General features: G+C 39.5%; 1 protein-coding gene across 3 annotated transcripts in view; it reads right to left on the reverse strand.

The window, feature by feature from the left end:
- The window catches only part of ift80 (intraflagellar transport 80 homolog (Chlamydomonas)), a 145,220-nt gene that overhangs the window by 108,614 nt on the left and 16,000 nt on the right, over nt 1-20,606 (reverse strand). For 2 of the 3 annotated variants that reach the window (XM_078410070.1, XM_078410069.1), the window contains 2 exons: nt 11,079-11,147; nt 6,630-6,739 (listed from right to left, as the gene is read on the reverse strand). In XM_078410070.1, the coding sequence (XP_078266196.1) occupies nt 6,630-6,739; nt 11,079-11,106 (138 nt within the window). In that variant the 5' untranslated portion in view covers nt 11,107-11,147. Of the gene's footprint in view, nt 1-6,629; nt 6,740-11,078; nt 11,148-14,390; nt 14,502-15,893; nt 16,113-20,606 lie in introns of all 3 variants that reach the window. The other variant, XM_078410068.1, reaches the window with a different exon arrangement.

A 20,606-nucleotide genomic window follows, 5' to 3' on the forward strand; every position in this document is an offset into this window, starting at 1 on the left:
AGATCATAGATTCCCTTAAGTACAGCCATTTCGATGGAGCACGATGAATTACTCCATTTAGATACTCAAAGTGAATCCATGCTAAATAACATATTTTTGCATTTAAATCCAAAGGGGTACTTTCTGTAGTTTACTGATTGCTGTTGTGAATGGATTTCTTACCCTTGTCACAAACTGAAACGTTTTGCCAACTTTGCTTCCAATGCCTGTATTCACGGTCCAATGCCAACTCTTCCCTTGCCTGCCTTAACCAGTTCTTCTGCCTGAAGAATTGTCAACATTTCAGGCTGAATCGCTCCCGATGGCATGGTAATCCCACTCACCGAGGCCGACATCAGTAGATCTTTCACCATTTGGACCTGATGGTGTATCTGGCTGCGTTCTTAAAATCTACACAGACCAACTGCGTGGAGTTTTGCAGACAACTGCAACCTCTCGTTACTAAAGTCCAAGGTTCACACCTACTTTAAAAGGGCGTCCAAGAAGAATAAGATGACATGCCTCAATGACCTGTGTTACAAATGTCCGTGATGGTGAGTTGCTTAGAGATGGTGATGGTGAGTTAGTTACGGTGCATATCAACTCCTAACTTAACAAGAACCTGGACTCATTACAATTTGCTTACCGCCACAATAGATCGACAGGAAATACGATCTCGCTGATTCGACATACCGTACTGGACACTTGGACAATAAAAATACATATATCAGGCTGTCGTTCATCGACTACAACTTGGTATTCAACAACTTTATCCCCTAAAAAACTTGTTATCAAACTCTAGGAACTGGGTCTCTGCACAACCCCCTGCAACTGGATCCTCAACTTCATCATCAACAAACCACGATCAGTACGAATTAGCAACAACACTTCCTTCTTGATAACCAACAGCACATGAGCACCCCAGGGCTGTGTGCGCAGACCCCTGCTTTAGTCACTCTATACCCATGACTGCGTAGACCGACACAGTTCCAACACCATCTTTAAATTTACCAACGACATTACCATTGTTGGACGAATTACAGGTAATGGTGAGCCAGAGTATAGGATGGAGATTAATAATCTGATTTAATGGTACCAGAACAACCTTGTTCTCAATGTCAGCAAAACCAAAGAGCTGATGTTGACTTTAATGAATGTATGAATGAATGAATGAATGAATGAGTTTATTGGCCAAGTATGTACATATACAAGGAACGTGCCTTGGTGCTCCACTCGCAAGTAACAACACGAACATACAGTAAACAATTAAGAATAAGCATAAAACATTAAAACATAAAGAATACATCATTATGGTTTAAACATGTGACTGAAATAAACCAGAGCAAAAAGAGACTACAGACTTTTGGTTATTGAGTAGAGCGGAAAAAAAGCTGTTTTTATGTCTGGCAGTGGAAGCTTTGACAGTCCAGAGCCGCCTTCCAGAGGGAAGTGCTTCAAAGAGTTTGTGGCCAGGGTGAGAGGGGTCAGAGATGATCTAGCCTGCTCGCTTCCTCGCCCTTGCAGTGCACAGTTCGACATTGGGGGGGAAGGTTGCAGCCAACAACCTTCTCAGCTGATCGAATAATTCGTTGCAGCCTGCAGATGTCGAGCTTGGTGGCTGAGCCAAACCAGTCCATGATGGAGAAGGTAAAGACAGACTCAACAATAGCAGTATAGAATTGGACCATCATTGCCTGTGGCAGATTGTGTTTCCTCAGCTGCCACAGGAAGTACATCCTCTATTAGGCCTTTTTTGACTTTTTTGATAATGGTTGCCCCCCATTTAAGGTCCCTGGAGATGATGGTTCCAAGGAACTTAAATGACTCCACAGATGTGACTGTGGTGTTGTTGATGGTGAGTAGGGGGATGGGAGGGGGAGCTCTCCTAAAGTCTATAATCAGTTCCACTGTCTTAAGAGCATTGAGCTCCAGGTTGTTGCGATGACACCAGGATGCCAGCTGGGTCACTTTCAGGCTGTAGGCAGTTTCGTCCCCATCCTGGATCAGTCCAATCAGGGTTGTGTCATCCGCAAACTTGAGAAGCTTGACAGAGAAATCTGTGGAGGTGCAGTCGTTGGTGTAGAGAGAGTAAAGGAGAGGGCAGAGTAGGCAGCCTAAATGATTCAGCTGTCTGCCCAACAATAAGGCCTAGTTGAACTATAATTTCCTCCTGATGAATACTGGAAAAACTGAAGCTATCTTTCTTGGCTTCTGCCTGTATCTGGGCGACTACATCAATTTATTCAGCTGTCAAATCAGAGAGTCTATATTTTTGAAACTTTTGCTCCCCACAAATGCGCATTCCCTTCCTCATCCACCGCAATCTATCCTAATATCAAGACCACATGTTTGCATCATTAATCTGCATTCCTCCTGGCCCACACTTTATTATGCTGATCTCAACTTTATGTTTTCTTTGCAAGCCTTTCCTCTTCTACAATTATGACTCAGTTAAAACACCCACTCACACAAAACCTTCCAGACAGTAGCGTCCAAACCTCTGTCTCTCCAAGGCCCCAAAAAGTGTACTTTGAGATCCTTGAACTTGATTTTTCAAATCTATCTGCAGACTTGTCCTTTCCTACATAAGCAGTTTGTCAGTCTGAGGAAATGTCATCTGTCAATTCCCTCCACAGATGCTGCATGAACTGCTAAGTTCTTCTAGCACTTTGTACTTTGATCAGGTTAGCTGTTTATTCAGCTTCTTTTCATTATTCAACCTCTCCTCAGTGGCCATTTCACCATTCACTCTGTGCCCTCTTGATATTTTCCCTTGAAGCCCCTTACTTTCCCACAATCTTATTAATTTTGAAAAGCTAAAAATAGGATTTTTCATTTTAATGTTTATCCATTTCTCTACCGTTCCTTTTGGCCAGTAAGCATGGTTTGCTTCTGACCAGCACATCACTGGGTTGCGTTTGGACATCAGACCTATTGTTTTGTATTCAATATGCCTTATACAGAAGCAAAATCCATTTTCAAATAATTGTAACAATTACTTTATATATTGCTGATAGAAAATTAAAATATACTACTGAAAAAAGATGAATATAATGATAACGTTTCAGTTAATTCAGTCATTCTGCTAAATGTTAGATTGAAACATCACACAAGTTCAATAATTAAAATGAAGTTCTAGAAACATTCAGCAGATCAGCTGTGATCTGCAGAAAGAGAAACAGATGGCATTTTTTTTGGTAGTCCTGGAATTGGAAATAAAAAGGTTTTAAGATGCAGAAAGGCGTGGATGGGAAGAAAGAACAAAAGGAATGTGACAGTGTGGAACGCAGGAGATTATAATGCCAAGAGATGGTGATGCAAAAGGTAGTGATACTGGGACAAGTAAAGCAGCAAAAGGTGGATCCATCATGCTTGTAAATACGTGGCCAAGTTATTATAGGAAATCATTGAATTTGACACTGTATCTCGAAGACTGCATCTAGTAATGTACCTTTCAAAGAGAGCAGTGTTCTCAAAGCTAATGTGAGCTTTGCTAAACAAGAAAACCAAAGTTGGATTGGAAGTAAAATGTGAAAGAGCTAGGCAACCAGAAGCACACAACCATGCAAAGAAAAATGAATTGTGAGCAGTATAGTCTGACAAATCAGAAGCAGCAAGAGTAAATTCCTATTGCACTTAGGAGATGTGTTTAGGATTTGACCCGCCGAGTTATTCCAGCACTTTGTGTCTATCTTTGGTATAAATGTTTCTACATTTTGTTTGCTCTAATCTTAAATCTCCTCAAGGTATGCCTACTTTTGAAGCTTCACATAACCCCCCCCCCAACTTTCAGTCTGAATCCTGACCCAAAACATCGCCCATCTTTTTTCTCCAAAGATGCTGCCTGCCCCGCTGAGTTACTCCAGCACTTTGTGTCTATCTTTGGTATTAACCAGCATCTGCAGTTCTTTGTTTCTACAGAATAGACTGAAATCCTTTCAGGAAGTAGGGTGGGAGAAGGGGATGTAAAAAGGTAGCCACGGGAGTCATTGAGCATGTGGTAAATGTTGTTCCATAAATGTATAAATAATATTCAAGGGTGTGAAGGGAAAATTGGAGGTTGTCTATGGAAAGGCGAGGAAAATAAACAAATTGGTAAAGTAAAATCAAGGAATATTCCAGTCTTGGCAAGAGCAGGAAGCAGCATCAAAACAGATATCAACAAACTGAAAATGCAGTGGAGACATGGACCCTAGCTGGATTGGAATATAAAGGCATTCAAAGCCAAAATCAAAGATTGCCATAACAAAACGTTGTCTGTAAGTCGGGTGACAAAGGTGTTCAATACACAAAGGCAGCCAAGCAGTGGGGAGAGAATGGTTGTGTTGTGGGCAGGGATCGCTTTGGCTTGATTGAAAGAACAAATGATTCATTAAAATCCCCAAAAGAACCATTTGTAGGTTTGAATTTATCTTTAAATTTAATGGGGACCAAGCTGATAGCAAAATCTTGCCACTGGGTTTTTCCTGACCCAGGGATTCATCCTTCATAGATTAGGGGTCCTGGCCAGGAAAATCATAACACAAACAGGTCACCACATTGATCTGTAGCTTTTCCCATTTTTATTTCTGATATTCAACATCCTCAGAACTTTGCCTCAATACCATTCTTAGTTGTTCTCCGATATGCAGACGAGAAAAAAAAATGTTAATGATGCTCATCATTCACCATTATTTAAACACAAATTTACCAGCAACTTGCAGTAACTGGGAATCACCTCAAATGACTGGCCAATTTGCTAGTTTTGGACTGAAAACACAGTGGAGCCAGACTGACACAGTTTTTTGCAGTTCAGTTCCCTATGATTTTCAAGAAATTTAAATTTACATTTTAATTGCCTTATAAATGTGCAACAAAATGTTTAATTAATAGCATAAATACTCTTAGCTATGTAATAAGTATTAATGACTGCTAATCACCCTTACATGCCTTAAGAGTAAGCAATCAGGAGACTATAAAAACAAGGGTAAACATGTAAAATGTCACATTTTTTGTCTCCGTTTCTCCCTCTCAAATCCATTTTTTCTTTTGCATGCCGTGTTGATTTTTAGGTAGTTGATTTGACATTGACTTCCCCCTCTTTAGTTCAGCCTCTCTCTCATTCCTTTATGTCAGATTGCTCACCAAGTTTCTGGATGCCCTTGTGGGCCATGACATTGTTCTCAGCTCACATTTCCAGCATGTTTGCGGGGCAAATGTTTTTTAATCACCGCTATAAAAAATATGTAAACACTGAAGTATGCCACGTTCAAGCCAATATCACCTTTTGGCTCGTTTCTCTATAATCACCAAACTCAACTGTGAATGGTAAATATAAGCACATATACAAAGCAGTCATTCCTCAAAAATTATACATGTAACTGGGTTTTGATTTTGTTAAAAGTTAACCATGTACAATAAAGTTCACTTTTCTTTTAGTAGTAATTTCACAATAATAGTTAATTCTTCACACAAAATAAATCCCAAGTATTAATGCATCATAAGGTTTCAGTTCTTTTGAAGATGTACATTTTGGCTACAGATCAGCAACCTAACTTAAGACATATTTTGTATATGGTATCTGATTATTTGGAATTAAAAGTTTTATCAGAAAAAACAATATTTGAAGGAGATTTCTAAACAATGCAACTTAAATACAATAAAGTAAAGTAAAGCAAGTTCTTTTAAATGAAATTCTAGCAAGATTTACTAACTTTCATGCATGTAGTTTTCTGGGATAAATTCATATAGTGTGCAAAAATTTTGACCACAAAACTACATGGACCAACTGTTATTATCTATCATATCATATCATATATATACAGCCGGAAACAGGCCTTTTCGGCCCTCCAAGTCCGTGCCGCCTAGCGATCCCCGTACATTAACACTATCCACTAGGGACAATTTTACATTTACCCAGCCAATTAACCTACATACCTGTACGTCTTTGGAGTGTGGGAGGAAACCGAAGATCTCGGAGAAAACCCACGCAGGTCACGGGGAGAACGTACAAACTCCTTACAGTGCAGCACCCGTAGTCAGGATCGAACCTGAGTCTCCGGCGCTGCATTCGTTGTAAAGCAGCAACTCTACCGCTGCGCTACCGTGCCGCCCTAATCTAATTATCTACATTTGAATTAGAAGTGCATTTGCCTTTTTTGAGCATGAGTTGATGTTTATAGCAAGCCCATCATTACATTTGTTTTAATTTGTGATAGAATTAAGGTAAATTAAAGACTACCATGTAGCGTTGTTGTGCTATTTTATTCTGACAATTTCTTTTTTAAGAATATTGTGTGTAATGCCTCTAAAACAATGTACAATTCTGAGTGTGTTCAGCATCTTGTATGTGGTAAGTATGAAAGCAGCCATTGTTTACATTGTGCTCAGCGGGGAATCTATGTAATTAATCACAGACACAAGGTTTAAACAGTCACAGTTTATAATACATCCTCATTATTTTTCTAATTAATGTCTTCTGTAATGCAACTGGTTTTACATTCATTTAAGCTAAATAATAACGCATCTGAACACATTTCATCAAGATCTGATTAATAAATACATCACACACAGGGCCATTAAGACAAAGGCAGAGATTGAGGAAGCTAATAATGTACCCTAGGGAATTGCATTTAATTGACAGTATGTAACTTTGCAAGCTCTGAACATACCTGCAACACTTTGGCACTTGGTTGAAGAGGTTTAATGATCAGTTGTCTCCCAGAGGTATAGAGAATTTTATCTGAATCTGGCCCCCAGGCCACTGAGTACACTGGTGTACCTGTGTAAACATTAAAAGCACAAATATATAAATAAAATATATTCAGTAGCATCTTTTCTTGACTTCCTCCACAAAATGTACATAGCCATACCATCAAAATGACGTATTGAATTTTATGTGTTAAAATGCTAAAAGGTAAATGAAATGAGAATAAGTAACTATTTGAGCTTAGATACTGTGGTCTTAGTTGCCCATACTCTGAAGCATCTTGACCAAAGGGCTATTCTTCATGCATAAATTAAATAATCAATATCGGCATACTAATTCAACAGACTCAGTTGTACTTGTTCCGTGAAGGAACATAGGTCAAATGGATGACTGCAGGAACAAGGATTGACCATGCATGGAGGGATTTAAACACGAGGACACGCAAGAGGATTTTTATCTCAGATTCATGTCACAACTTTCAACAGGAACTGCTCATGGAATCCATTTTCCCCAGATGAGGTCCACCAAGTATTGAGAGGAGGCAATATAAACTGGGGACACATTTCTAAAAGGAGAATAAGAACAGATAACTCTGAGCAGATGTGCATTAAACACGGTTGAGTCGGGTGAGAAAGTTAAAAAAGCACTGAGGATCCTGAGCTTTATAATGTTGGTTGTCCATTTCCCTCCGTAGATGCTGCCCGACCTGCCGAATTCGTTTAATTGCTCCCCTTTTTTTTGTTGCAGATTCCAGCATTTGCAGTTTCGAAACTATTAGTAAACCTTTATCAACACTGGCTCACTCACAACTGGGAGGATTATGTTCAGCTTTAGGAAAGATCTGAAAGTTTTCGGGAATGTAGAGAAGAGGGAACAAAGATAGGGACTTGGTTACTTGAACAGAGTGGAGAAGCTAAGCTTGTTTTCCTTGAAAACGAGATTACAGTACGATCTGATAGATATGTTTTAAATCGTAAGGGATATAGAGAAAGTAAATAGAAAGAAACAGTTTCCGTTGGTGGAGGGAGTCAAGCAGTGGAGGTATACAATGAAGGAGACTGGAAGAACAAACGGGGCGACGTAAGGATTAATTCTGTGTTTTCAAACACACAGAGTGGTAGTTGTCTGGAATATAATGCTGAGGGTATCGGCGATTCAGTTGTAGCATTCAAAAGAGAGCTGGTTGAGTATCTGAAAGGAAAGAATTTGCAAGGCTGTGGAGAAATGGCAGGAGAGTCAGACCCACTGCATTGCTCTTTCATGGAGCCAGCATGTTAACATGGAAAAGCTGAAAATCATGGAAATTGTAGGTTGAAGGACACTGCTCCACATAGGGTCTAGTTGCCTTCATACAACTACAGCAAATTATTAAGTCAAAATATTGTCCTTTTTTACAAAAGATAGGGATGTCTTGATATAACTTCATAGCGTGTTGTGATGCAACACCGGAAGTACTGTACTGTAATTTAGGTCTCCTTATTTAGGGAGGGTATATCTGCATTGGAGCAGGTAAGAGAAGGCCTATTGCCTTAGATGAAGGAAATTGTCTTCTGGAGAAAGGTGGAGAAGCTTAAACCATAGGGTAATTAAAGTTTAGAACAATGAAAGATTAACTTATTAAAACAAACAAAATTCTGAGAGAATGTTGCCCTTCATAAAGGAATCAGAACTAGAGGGCATATTAGTAGAAGGGGTCATTCATTCAAAACAAAGATGCAAGGAATTTCGTCTGGTCAATTTTAGTAATTCTATATCCCAGTAAGCCATGGAGGCTGAATCATTGAATAGATTCAAGGCGAACGTGAGAGTTTTAGTCGATGGGAGAGTCACGGATAAAAGGAAACAGGCAGAAAAGTAGTTTTGAGGCAAAATCAGCCCATGATATTGAAAGGCAAGGCAGGATCGAGGGACATGTTCTTCTGTTCTTGTACAAGTTTGAAGCATTTAACAGAAGGCACAACATCATCTCATCACCTCTGCTGCAGGAAGCATTAAAAATAAATGTCTCTTCAGAACTGTCCAGCAAACTTTTTTCAAGTGAGAAATGCATTGGCGGACATGACACACTTACTATGGGAACAATACGCAAGTTCAGTATCTCGACTGCGCATGCCCAGGTCATAGGTCACTTGTGCTAAACATTCTCGACAGCTGAGCTGCTGCGTGTATACATACCTGTGTTTCATCCATATTTTCCAGTTTTGCTTCTTCGAGGTAAGAAAATACCGCTTTCAAAACTATTAACTAGGTGTATTTATGGTTAATTTACACAAAACTACGATGATTTTGTTGGCTTTATTTATTGCTTTATGCTTCAGTGAGTGAGCGGGATTGTGACGATTTTGTTTTAGATTTTGTTTTAGATTTAGAGATACAGCGCAGAAACAGGCCCTTCGGCCCACCGGGTCCGCGCCGCCCAGCGATCCCCGCACACTAACACTATCCTACACCCACTAGGGACAATTTTTACATTTGCCCAGCCAATTAACGTACATACCTGTACGTCTTTGGAGTGTTGGAGGAAACTGAAGATCTCAGAGAAAACCCACGCAGGTCACGGGGAGAACGTACAAACTCCGTACAGACGGCGTCCGTAGTCAGGATCGAACCCGAGTCTCCGGCGCTGCATTCGCTGTAAGGCAGCAACTCTACTGCTGCGCCACACCGTAACCTGTGCCAGTATGCAATGGACATGCTTACAGGACCCTATTTGAATTAACATATGATTGACTTTGTTATTTATTTTGTTTTATATGTTACTGGGCAAAGCCATGCACATTTGTGCAATTTTGGGCTGTGGGAGTAGCATATACCACCTGAAAAAAGTCACATGTGGTTAATGTGCACATTGTCAGATTTTATTAAAGACCATTTTTAGACATTTTGGTTTCACCATGTAGAAATTACAGCTGTGTTTATACATAGTCCCCCCCATTTTACGGCACCATAATGTTTGGGACACAAGGCTTCACAGACGTTTGTAATTGCTCAGGTGTGTTTAATCGCTCCTTAATGCAGGTATAAGAAAGCTCTCACCACCTAGTCTTTACTCCAGTCCTTCCATTACCTTTGGAAACTTATTTTGCTGTTTATCAACATGAGGACCAAAGTTGTGCCAATAAAAGTCAAAGAAGCCATTATGAGACTAAGAAACAAGAATAAAACTGTCAGAGACATCAGCCAAACCTTAGGCTTACCAAAATCAACTGTTTGGAACATCATTAGGAAGAAAGAGAGCACTGGTGAGCTTACTAATCGCAAAGTAACTGGTAGGCCATGGAACACCTCCACAGCTGATGACAGAAATATTCTCTCTATAATAAAGAAAAATACCCAAGCACCTGTCCGACAGATCAGAAACACTCTTCAGGAGTCAGGTGTGGACTTGTCAATGACCACTATCTGCAGAAGACTTCATGAACAGAAATACAGAGGCTACACTGCAAGATGCAAACCACTGGTTATCCGCAAAAATAGGATGGCCAGGTTAGTTTGCCAAGGAGTACTTAAAAGAGCAACAAGAGTTCTGGAAAAAGGTCTTGTGGACAGATGGAACGAAGATTAACATAACAGAGTGATGGCAAGAGCAAAGTATGGAGGAGAGAAGGAACTGCCCACGATCCAAAGCACACCACCTCATCTGTGAAACACGGTGGTGGGGGTGTTATGGCCTAGGCATGTATGGCTGCTGAAGGAACTGGCTCACTTATCTTCATTGACAATACAACTGCTGATGGTAGTAGCATAATGAATTCTGAAATGTATAGACACATCCTATCTACTCAAGTACAAACAAATGCCTCAAAACTCATTGGCTGGCGGTTCATTCCATGGCAAGACAATTATCCCAAACATACCGCTATAGCAACAAAGGAGTTTTTCAAAGCTAAAAAATGGTCAATACTTGAGTGGCCAAGTCAATCACCCAATCTGAACCCAATTGAGCATGCCTTTTATATGCTGAAGAGAAAACTGAAGGGGACTAGCCCCCCAAAACAAGCATGAGCTAAAGATGGTTGCAAAAAAAGCCTGGCAGAACATCACCAAAGAAGACACCCAGCAACTGGTAATGTCCATGAATCGCAGACTTCAAGCAGCAAATAAAATAGTAAACATGACTTCTTTCATTTACATGACATTGCTGTGTCCCAAACATTGTGGTGCCCTGAAATGGGGGAACTATGTATAAACACTGCAGTAATTTCTACATGGTGAAACCAAAATGTATAAAAATGTCCTTTATTAAAATCTGACAATGTGCACTTTAACCACATGTGAGTACAGAGGCAAATAAATAAATGATGGGTCTTTGTCCCAAACATTATGGAGGGTACTGTACATGACTCTCTAACATCACATGGATTTTTCTCTTAAAACAAATCCAGAAGAGTTCAACAATTCAAAACCCTACCTTGCTGTACCACTGTTGATCGCAGCATTCCAGTTTTGGACCAAATCTTAATTTGCCCATCTTCACCAACTGCAAAATACACAAGGTATATCATTAGATGAAAAGCTTAAAATACGTATCAAATACTTTATTTCCTGCTTGCAAGTGATGTCCTGCAGGCTTCTTTATTATATGGAAGTCTTCTGAGGACTGCCTTACTTTCTTTCAATTTATATATATACAACGTGCATTGTCCTATTACTTCAAGTCACTTAAGCCATCAGAAATATGTTCCTAAGATTCAAGATCATAATTTGGTTGATCGTATGTTTAAAAAGGAAGGCTTCTTGGGAATCATTGAACGAGCAGCATCAATTAAAGTAGACGCATTTTGTAAGAAAATCATGAATTGGAAACATAAGCCTCTGACATGAAACTTAATATTGTCAAATAATCTTTTACTGGGTTCCATAGGTCTTCTGGAAAGAAATGCAGAATTCTACAATAAGTCTGAAGCCAGGCCTATTATAATTTTCAATTTTTTTCTCCAGATATTCTCTTGGGTTCAGTGAAATCAGCCAACCTTTTTATTCAGGAGCAGGGAGCTCCCGAACATTTGCTTTAGTTAACTAAGTCCCCTGCTGCACAAAAAGAATAGAATAACAGAGATTATTAAGGACTGATGAACTGATGATTTTAAGTATTACCATCCAGTTTTACTGGTATTAAGTTCTATTGCCTTACTGTGCAAGTAAAGGTACATTGTAGCCTACCAAAATCCTGCAGACTTACCGTATGCTTTGTCCCTTCAAACTACAGCATTGAAATTCATATGCAAATAAAATCCAAGTCAAATTTATTGTCATACAAGTACAGCGAGATGCAGATACAATGAAAATTTTGCTTTCGCAGCATCACAGGCGCATAGACTCAGACAACGCTCCAAAATATGAATTGTACATAAATTACGCAAAATTCTACAAGATGAAAAGAAAAAGACTGCAAAAGCAAACTAAATTAGTGCAAACATACGCAATTAGGAAAAGTTCACAGTAGTGCAAGAATAATGTTCCGTTGCCAAGGTCGGACTAGGGTGGAGCAGGTTGGTTCAAAGACCTGCTAATTGTAGGAAAGTGGCTGTTCCTACACCTACTGGTGCGGAACTTCAAGCTTCAGTATCTCCTGCCTGACAATAGCAGTGAGAGGAGGGCATGGTCCAGACACTGGGGATCCTTGATGATAAATGTTGCCTTCTTGAAGCAGTGCCTCATATTGATGCTTTTGATGGTGAAGGACGGGGCTGAATCCACCACTCGCTGTAGCCTCTTGCGTTCCTGTGCACTGGAATTGCCATACCAGGCCATGCTGCAACCAGTCAGGATACCATCTACAGTACATATGTACTGTATAGGGGCGTGGCTGTGTTCTGCAGCTGCGGCTCACCGGCAGTCTCTCTGTCTTTTTTTTTGTTTTTTTGTCTGTCATCGTTTAATGTACGTTTTGTTTTATTTTTAACTCTGTGTATGTGGGGGGATGGTGGGGGGGTTGGGGGAAACCTTTTTTCAAATCTCCTCCTCAACGGAGATGCGACCTTTACCGTGTCGTATCTCCGTTCGCGCTACGGCCTAACATCGTGGAGTCGGCGGCCTCCAGCTGGGATCGACCTTGAAGACTCCGGTCGCAGGGCCTGGACTTACCATCTCGGAGGCTTCGGCCGTGGGCCCTGCAGACCGCAACATCGGGAGCTCGCAGGTCCCTGGCTGGCGACCGGTTTTTGGGAGCTCCAGCCGTAGCAGCTTCAACCGCCCCGAAGTGCGAGGTATGATCGACCCGCTCGCAGGCCCTTCATCGCCCTGCGTGGCTCGGCCGCAGCACTTTCCATCGCCCGGTGGGGGCTCAGGACTTTCATCGGCCTGCTTGGCTCGGCCCTGGGACTTTCCATCGCCCGGTGGGGGCTCAGGACTTTCATCGGCCTGCTTGGCTCGGCCCTGGGACTTTCCATTGCCCGGTGGGGGCTCAGGACCTTCATCGGCCTGCTCGGCTCGGCCCTGGGACTTTCCATCGCCCGGTGGGGGCTTCAAAAAGTTGGGAGCCTCGATCACCTCGTGGCACCACGGGAGAAGAAATCAGGAGGAGATAAGACTTTGCCTTCCATCACAGTGAGGGTGTGCCTAGAGCAATCACTGTGATGGCTGTTTGTGTAAAAATTGTGTAAAAATTGTATCTGTGTGTCCTGTGCTTTTTGTTGTCTACTGCCGGACCCTGACGTGAGAGGACGCTGGCGTTGTTTATTTGCCGCTTCTCCGTTAGGATAGTTTGTCTGTTTGTTTTTATGTTTGATTGTTTATGTAAAGCGCTTTGAGCACCTGATAAGGCGCTATATAAAATAAATGCTTATTATTATTATTATTATTATTATTATATGTGGATGTTTGTTGGAGTATTCAGTAATATGCAGAATTTCTTTAAACCTAAGCAGGTAGAGGTGCTAGAGTGCTTTCCTCATGATTACATCTATGTGATGGTCCCAGGACGAGTCATCTGAGACATTAATACCAAGGAATTTGAAGCTGCTAGTTCTCTCCATTGCCAACCCACCAATGAAACAGAGGCCCAGGTCTTAGAACTTGGTGATGGGTTTGGATGGGGTTATAGTGTTGAACACCACTTCAGTCAATGAACAACACTGAAATAATTCAGTCTGAAGAAGGGTCTCGACCCGAAACGTCACCCATTCCTTCTCTCCCGAGATGCTGCCTGACCTGCTGAGTTACTCCAGCATTTTGTGAATAAATCGATTTGTACCAGCATCTGCAGTTATTTTCTTATACTGAAATAATACACCTGTTTGACCCAGTGATATTAGTTGCATCTTCGTGCATCCCAGTAGGAAAGGCCTTGTTCACTTAATAAAGTAGCAAATGCAAATCGTTTTCCAATTCACAAATATTAATATTAAATATTTTCATAAATTCAGATCAACTAAAACTAACATGCACTAATTAAAAATATTGTTGCACCTCAAAAAACTGAGGTGATGACTGAATCAAACCACTACTGGAAGTCATTGTGCAGCTTCCGAACAACTGGAAAAAGTAATATTATAGGCACTACAAAAATGTATAATATGACACCATAGCTTTGAAAGCATTGTCCTATTGAACCATCCTGGAAACATTCTAAAGTGTATACTCAATACATAATTTCTCAAGGTTTGTTTCCAAGAAAATCTTAACTTGCTGCGATACTCTCATGCAAACTGTGGAATTGTAGGTTGGTATCAATGATTATAATTTCAAGCAGATTACATTAACTTTTCATTTTTCCAATCACCTGTTACCAAAGCAGTTCCCTCGTAGTTCCACCTTCCCGCCAACACAGCTCCACGGTGAGCTTCGATGCTTTTTTCTACTCGTCCAGTCTTTGAGACCAAATGAAATTTTCCTTTACCAAATTTAAAAAAACTGATCAATATTTTAATTACGACATGCATAGATGGTTGAATAAATACAATCATGTTCATTTATTTAGTATCTATAACTTTTCACTAAAGATTTCCACAATTTACCATGATCATGCACGAGGCCATACGACTACGAATGGGAATTGCACAATATCCTCTTTAATTCATCTTGTTTATCATTCTTGCATGATTCTTTGCCCTCTATGAAATAGTATTAAAAATTTGCACATGCAAAATAAGGTAACAGGTATCACACATACTTGAGCAACCTAATAACTATTTTGAATAAGGTTGTGTCCTTTCTGAACAGTTGACCCTAGCCACAACCATTTTCAGCTCTGTGGAATATTAATGTTCCAATAATTCTTCTTTAAAATCCAATTAAATTCTTTAAATTCATAATTGCACTTGAAACTATTTTGATAAAAACAGCAACTTTCATTAAAAATATGATTTTAATTTACTTTGGTGAATATCATGTAAATTTGTCTATCTTTTGCATTCAAGAAAATGTCAGTGTTCATTCCACATTAACAAAAAAATATGTGTGGCACTCTTTGTCAATAATTCCGAATGTCCAGGCTCCGAAAAAAATCCACAATCCACTATCTTCACTTTTTGATGTTTCAAATTTTTCCTTAATTAGTTACTCTGCTGCAAACATCAATGAATTGTTGGTATTTAACTTCATTTTCAATTTATCAGAATTCATACAAATGATAATAAATGCAGTAATGAAGTTTAATTTAGTTATAGGTCTATCAGAATTGTTATAAATTATTAAACAAAAACATGTTTTAGTCACATTTTCCAACAACTAAATTGAGAAAAATACAATTTTCAAGACACACCCCAAATAAAGTTGGGAACAGTGGACTGGCAACTTGCATGGCCTTCAAGCAAACCCAGTCTGACAGAATTATAACATTTTCCTGCTCACAAGAGCAATTTGCAATCATATTTTAAGCAGTCTCAACCAAGTTCTTTATGGCTATTGATCTTCAGTAAAATACTAGCATCAACTTTAATTGCAGAAATTAGAGTTGCTGTGTAGGAAAAAGATCATTCAACTAGTTTAATAGAGGCTGCTATTCTTAGGTTAGTGCTTAGACATGTTGTTTGCAAAGAATAAGGCAGATTGTCGTCTGCATCTGTTCATTTTGCGTTCATCGTAGGACTTTATTGCTCGGATACTCAGCATGGAAATTATATTATACCTTGTAGCTTTAAGGAAAAATAATGATGGAAAACAAGAAATAAGTCTTTACTGTAAATTTTCCCAAGATTCATTATTTGTTGCCCAAAACAAAAAAAAGGACAATTTACTGAGGGGGAAAAAAAAACCCAAACTTTGGTTTTGACTCTAGTCTTACCATCAGTACTGGTGAGCACACATATTTCTGCTTGTATCTGCTTCTTGCCTCCTGTAGTCTTGGGGAACCAATGTAGATCTATGGGATAGATTTCTTCAGCGAGCCTAACTACTTGAACCGTTTCATTTGTTAGCAGATTCCACTTCAGAATTTGGTGATCATCACTGGATGAAAATAACTCGTCTGCTGTTGTCCATCCAACACAACTGACCAGTTCTTTATGTGAGGTGAAATTAAAGAAAATATGAAGAACAGACGTTGACCTCTATTACAAGAGGAGCAAATTTCTTATTAAGCATGGTGGTACAGCTCCATCCGCGTTACAATTTTTAAAGAAAGATGAAAATGCGACAAGTTTACACAGTACCCCTTACGAAACAACTGTACCAAGGATTTTTCTTAAGTGGTGACCACAATGACTGAAATAAACTGACTTCCAGGATTGCTCTCATGCACCGCCTAGTGGCAATTTCAAATCAGTCATTGGCATGGACCTTGGAACAGACTGTCAGCCTACAAGCCAATCCCATGGGTCATAAAACCATCTCAAATCCAGCAAGACAGAAATGCTGGAAATAATTATTCTAAGTACTATTTTTATTTTTATTTCTTTAACTTGCTAACTTGCTTAATTTCCGTCCTTGTTGAAAGCAGCTTCACTTTTGATCACAGTCCCGCACAAGCTTATTCAACTTCGCAGCCTAACGGGGGAAAAGGCTCGGCTTAAACATATCTGCTGCAGACATGCACACAAATGCTTGCAACAATTCAACAAAAAGCTTTGTCCTCCTTCATTTAGGAGTGCTGAATTTCATTTTAATAAATCCACTACATTTGTCAGATTAACTAATTCAACATAAATTAAGAATTAGCCCTGGTAAATTCCTGCTTTAATGGCTCAGCTGTTCATGATATCATATCTGCAGAATTGTTGAGGAACTCAGAGCGACTACCATAGGTAGAATTACCAATACAACTGCCTCGAGCTTCATATCACATGTAATAATTAGTCTTTAAAAAAAAAAATCCAATTAGTTCACCTGAAGTTGCGTAACTTCAGGTAAAGTTATTTGTTGCTGAAATGCCATAAGGAGGATCTTGTGAGGTAGGTTGATTGTCCAATGAGTCAGGTGGGCTAGGGAAGGTTGTAGGTGGGAAAGTTAAAAAGGGTGAGGACAAGTTCAACCAAGTGGAGAAGATTGTTAATTGAGCGGAACTGTTTCTTTATTCTTCCTAGAACAGAGTCGCAACCAGAGGGTCCTCCCGATTCGGAATGGAAGTGTAAAGGGATTGAATGTCCATGGTAATGATGAGGCAATGGGGGCCAAGGAATTGAAGTACTTGAAGTGATAGAGCATGTGTGAGGTGTCCCAGATGTAGGTGGGAAGCGACTGGTCAAGGAGGAACGATTCAGTCAAAGTATGTAGAGGGAAGAAGATAGAGTCGAGGTATGAAGAGATGAGTTTGGTGGGGCAAGAGCAGACAGAAACTATGGACCTATACGGGCAATCCAGCCTGAGGATTTTAGGTAGGTGGTAGAAACGTGCAGTGTGGGATCAGGAAACTTGCGGGTTGGAGGATTTTGTTTTCTTCATCCCCAGTTTGATTACTATCTGCACTCTTTTCTCCCCCACCTGACTCTTCTGCTGAACAACCCTCCTCAACTGGAACCACCGAATACTTGCTAGCTTTTGCCCCACCCTTCCCCGTCTCCTCTTTCTAGTAGTCATCTCCCCTCTACTCCATCAACCTCAAGAAGGATCCAGCCCCAACACATCATCTGTCCATTTCCTTCTACAAATTACATACAGTTCTTTTCAACAAAGGTTTCAGAAATAGTTTCAGAGAAACCTCAGTGGATTACAACTGAAAAGATCAGAGTACACTCGATCAAAAATAGTACATCAGGATCCAAAGGCTATATCAAAATCCTAATCAGGAATGGTCGAGTATATTCGGATCCTAATTTATCAAAGAGCATAGGTCCTGCCCCATCCCCTGACATCAGTCTGAAGAAGGGTCTTGACCCAAAACGTCACCCATTCCTTCTCTCCAGAAATGCTGCCTGACCCGCTGATTTACTCCAGCATCTTGTGCCTACCTTCGATTTAAACCAGCATCTGCAGTTTTCTTTCCTACACTCCTTATCAAAGAGCATATTGTGCCCAATCTGGTTTTCTCAGAAAACCAAATTGGGCATAATATGCTCTTTGATAAATTAGGATCCTGATATACTTGACCGTTCCCGTTCTCAAGATAATATTAGACAGGAACTAAGATAGAAATTCAAAAGTATATTATATTCAGCATAGAGAGTATAGTATGCCCAATTTGGTGATACAGTTTGCATTTTATTACCAACCTAAGCAATTCCTATGTTAAAAATAAATACCTCTATGGTTGAGCTGGCATGTTTGCATTATCTGCCTCAAGCTTAAATGCTACATAAAATATTATAATCAGTCATCATTATAGTTACTCCCTCTATCCCATGGTGCTGCAAGGTCATTAAAATCAATTTACATTCTTTATATTAACCAACATTGCTTGAATGCAACCCAAAAGCAAATTGCACCAAATCTCTCCAAGGAAGTTACAGTCAATCTAACAGTAAAGGATTTCAGGAGAGAAGTAAAAATTGAAAAAAATACTGCCATGAAAGGCGGGAAAAACAATATAAATTCATGCCTAGCTGCCTGCTCAGTTAAATTTGTGAGATTTATAATTATATAAGAATTTTATTTGTATTACCAACTTTAAACCTGTGGTTAATATTTATTTATCATGTTCAATCAGAATAGTCATCCAGCATATTAATAGCTATTCGCCATTGAATTACATCGTGATTTAAAACTGACCAATGAAGGAAAATTGAAAAACTTTAATTTAAGGGCGATCCCTAATTTATAGCTCAACTTCGTGGAGATTTGGCAATGCAAGTTGAAGCAGATGGTAAAATCATCTTGGAGGTGAAGTCATTTGGTGCAGAGGTTAAGGCAGGAAACAGTGAAGTAATTATTGAGAAATTTGCTCCAGGGCCTGGATGGACAATAGAGAATATGGATTTTACAGGAAAGATGAGAGCGCTGGACAGATCACGGTGTGTTCCTTTTGAAAAGCAGCACATGGCCACTGGCTGGTCATTCAAACACTTCCGTGCAGTTGGGTTTAATGGGCTCCCTCAACCTATGGGAGTGGGAAACCACACTGCTCTAACCCATGAACTCCACTGGAATTCAATGCAGACCTCAGAACTGCTTTTGTCTGGTTTGAAGCCCACACCTCGTGAAGGATGTGACCATGCTGTCGCTGCCTCACTCCTGGATGAGTAAAGATCATTAAATCAGAACAACTTTTCAATTTATGTCACTTTCTGACTTCTGTCATTCCAATATCCTTTCCTCCCTACCTTAAACCAGTTAGTTATTTCCAAATGTAATCATAAATTAGCACTGCTTCAAGTTTATGCTGGAATTATTACCAGAACATTGAAAAACTCTGTCGAAGGCTTTGGAAGTCTTGGTAACCAAGTCAGAAGATTTACATCATCACATTTATGAACCAAGTCTTTGAAAGGCAATGAGATATGATCGGACAAGATCATGCCAAAGTCATGTTTGCTGCTATTTACTAACTGTTATACGGATAATCCATAAATTTGTTCCCTTTAAATTATTCCATTATTTTACTTGTCACTGCTGCAAAAGTAATGTCCAAATTAGATTTGCCATCTGTTTTTAATATGATTGAGATTCGTCAAACTCCACCAGATAACTAAAAGGGTTTGCCAATATGGAGCTAACTCAACTCAGACTGTGCATTAGGATAATGAAATAATAGCGATAGGACAGTTTAATATTGGATTCACAGAGAATGAATTACATAGTTGTAATTTAAGTGAGGCGATCAGATGGCATCATTAACCAAAGAATGAGTGTTTTACAATACCATCCGAACCATACGATTAGGTTACAGCCATTAGCTCCTTCTTTGGATCTATTATTTTGTGCGATTATAATGTGTAAAGTTTTAAATAATGACTTATGGTTTATGTGGAAGTTCCAGGGTTTCCTTCAGCTTTTGGAAGGCTTCCAGAGCAGAGTAACACTGCTAAGTAATTGTATATTTCTTCCTGCCATATTTTTGCATGTTTAAATCTAAAAGTAACAGTTCAATGAAACCCCGTGTAAAACATGTGAAAAATACATTTGATGCAAATTAACTGAAACCATAACTAAATTAAAAATGAAATAGCATGTAAGAAACAGTTTCTCAATTTCTCTCTCCACCGACCATAACTTTTAAATTCTGCCAATAATACAATTTGAATTTAGTTTCGAGATACAGCATTGAAAAAGGTCCTTTGGCCCACCGAATCCACTCTAGCCATTGATCACCAATTCACACAAACACCGTTATCCCTCTTTCTCATCCATTCCCCATGTATCCTATGCGACTTCTCACTCATTTATCCTATTTAGATTCCTGTTTTCCGAACGAGATATACGTATTGCCCTGCAATTAACATGCTAACTTGTATTTGCCAATTCTATACTCATATCCTCAAGTTTATTAGTAGTTTATTGTAACATGCTGTAGTGCTCCTCAATGATCATTATCCCCTCTCTAAGCAATTTGGTTACATCTAAAATGTAGAAATGTATGTTTTAAGTCATCAGCAGTATACATCAGCAGTAGAAATTATGACTCAAA

The sequence above is a fragment of the Rhinoraja longicauda genome, chromosome 13, assembly GCF_053455715.1.
Source record: "Rhinoraja longicauda isolate Sanriku21f chromosome 13, sRhiLon1.1, whole genome shotgun sequence".
NCBI lineage: Eukaryota > Metazoa > Chordata > Chondrichthyes > Rajiformes > Arhynchobatidae > Rhinoraja > Rhinoraja longicauda.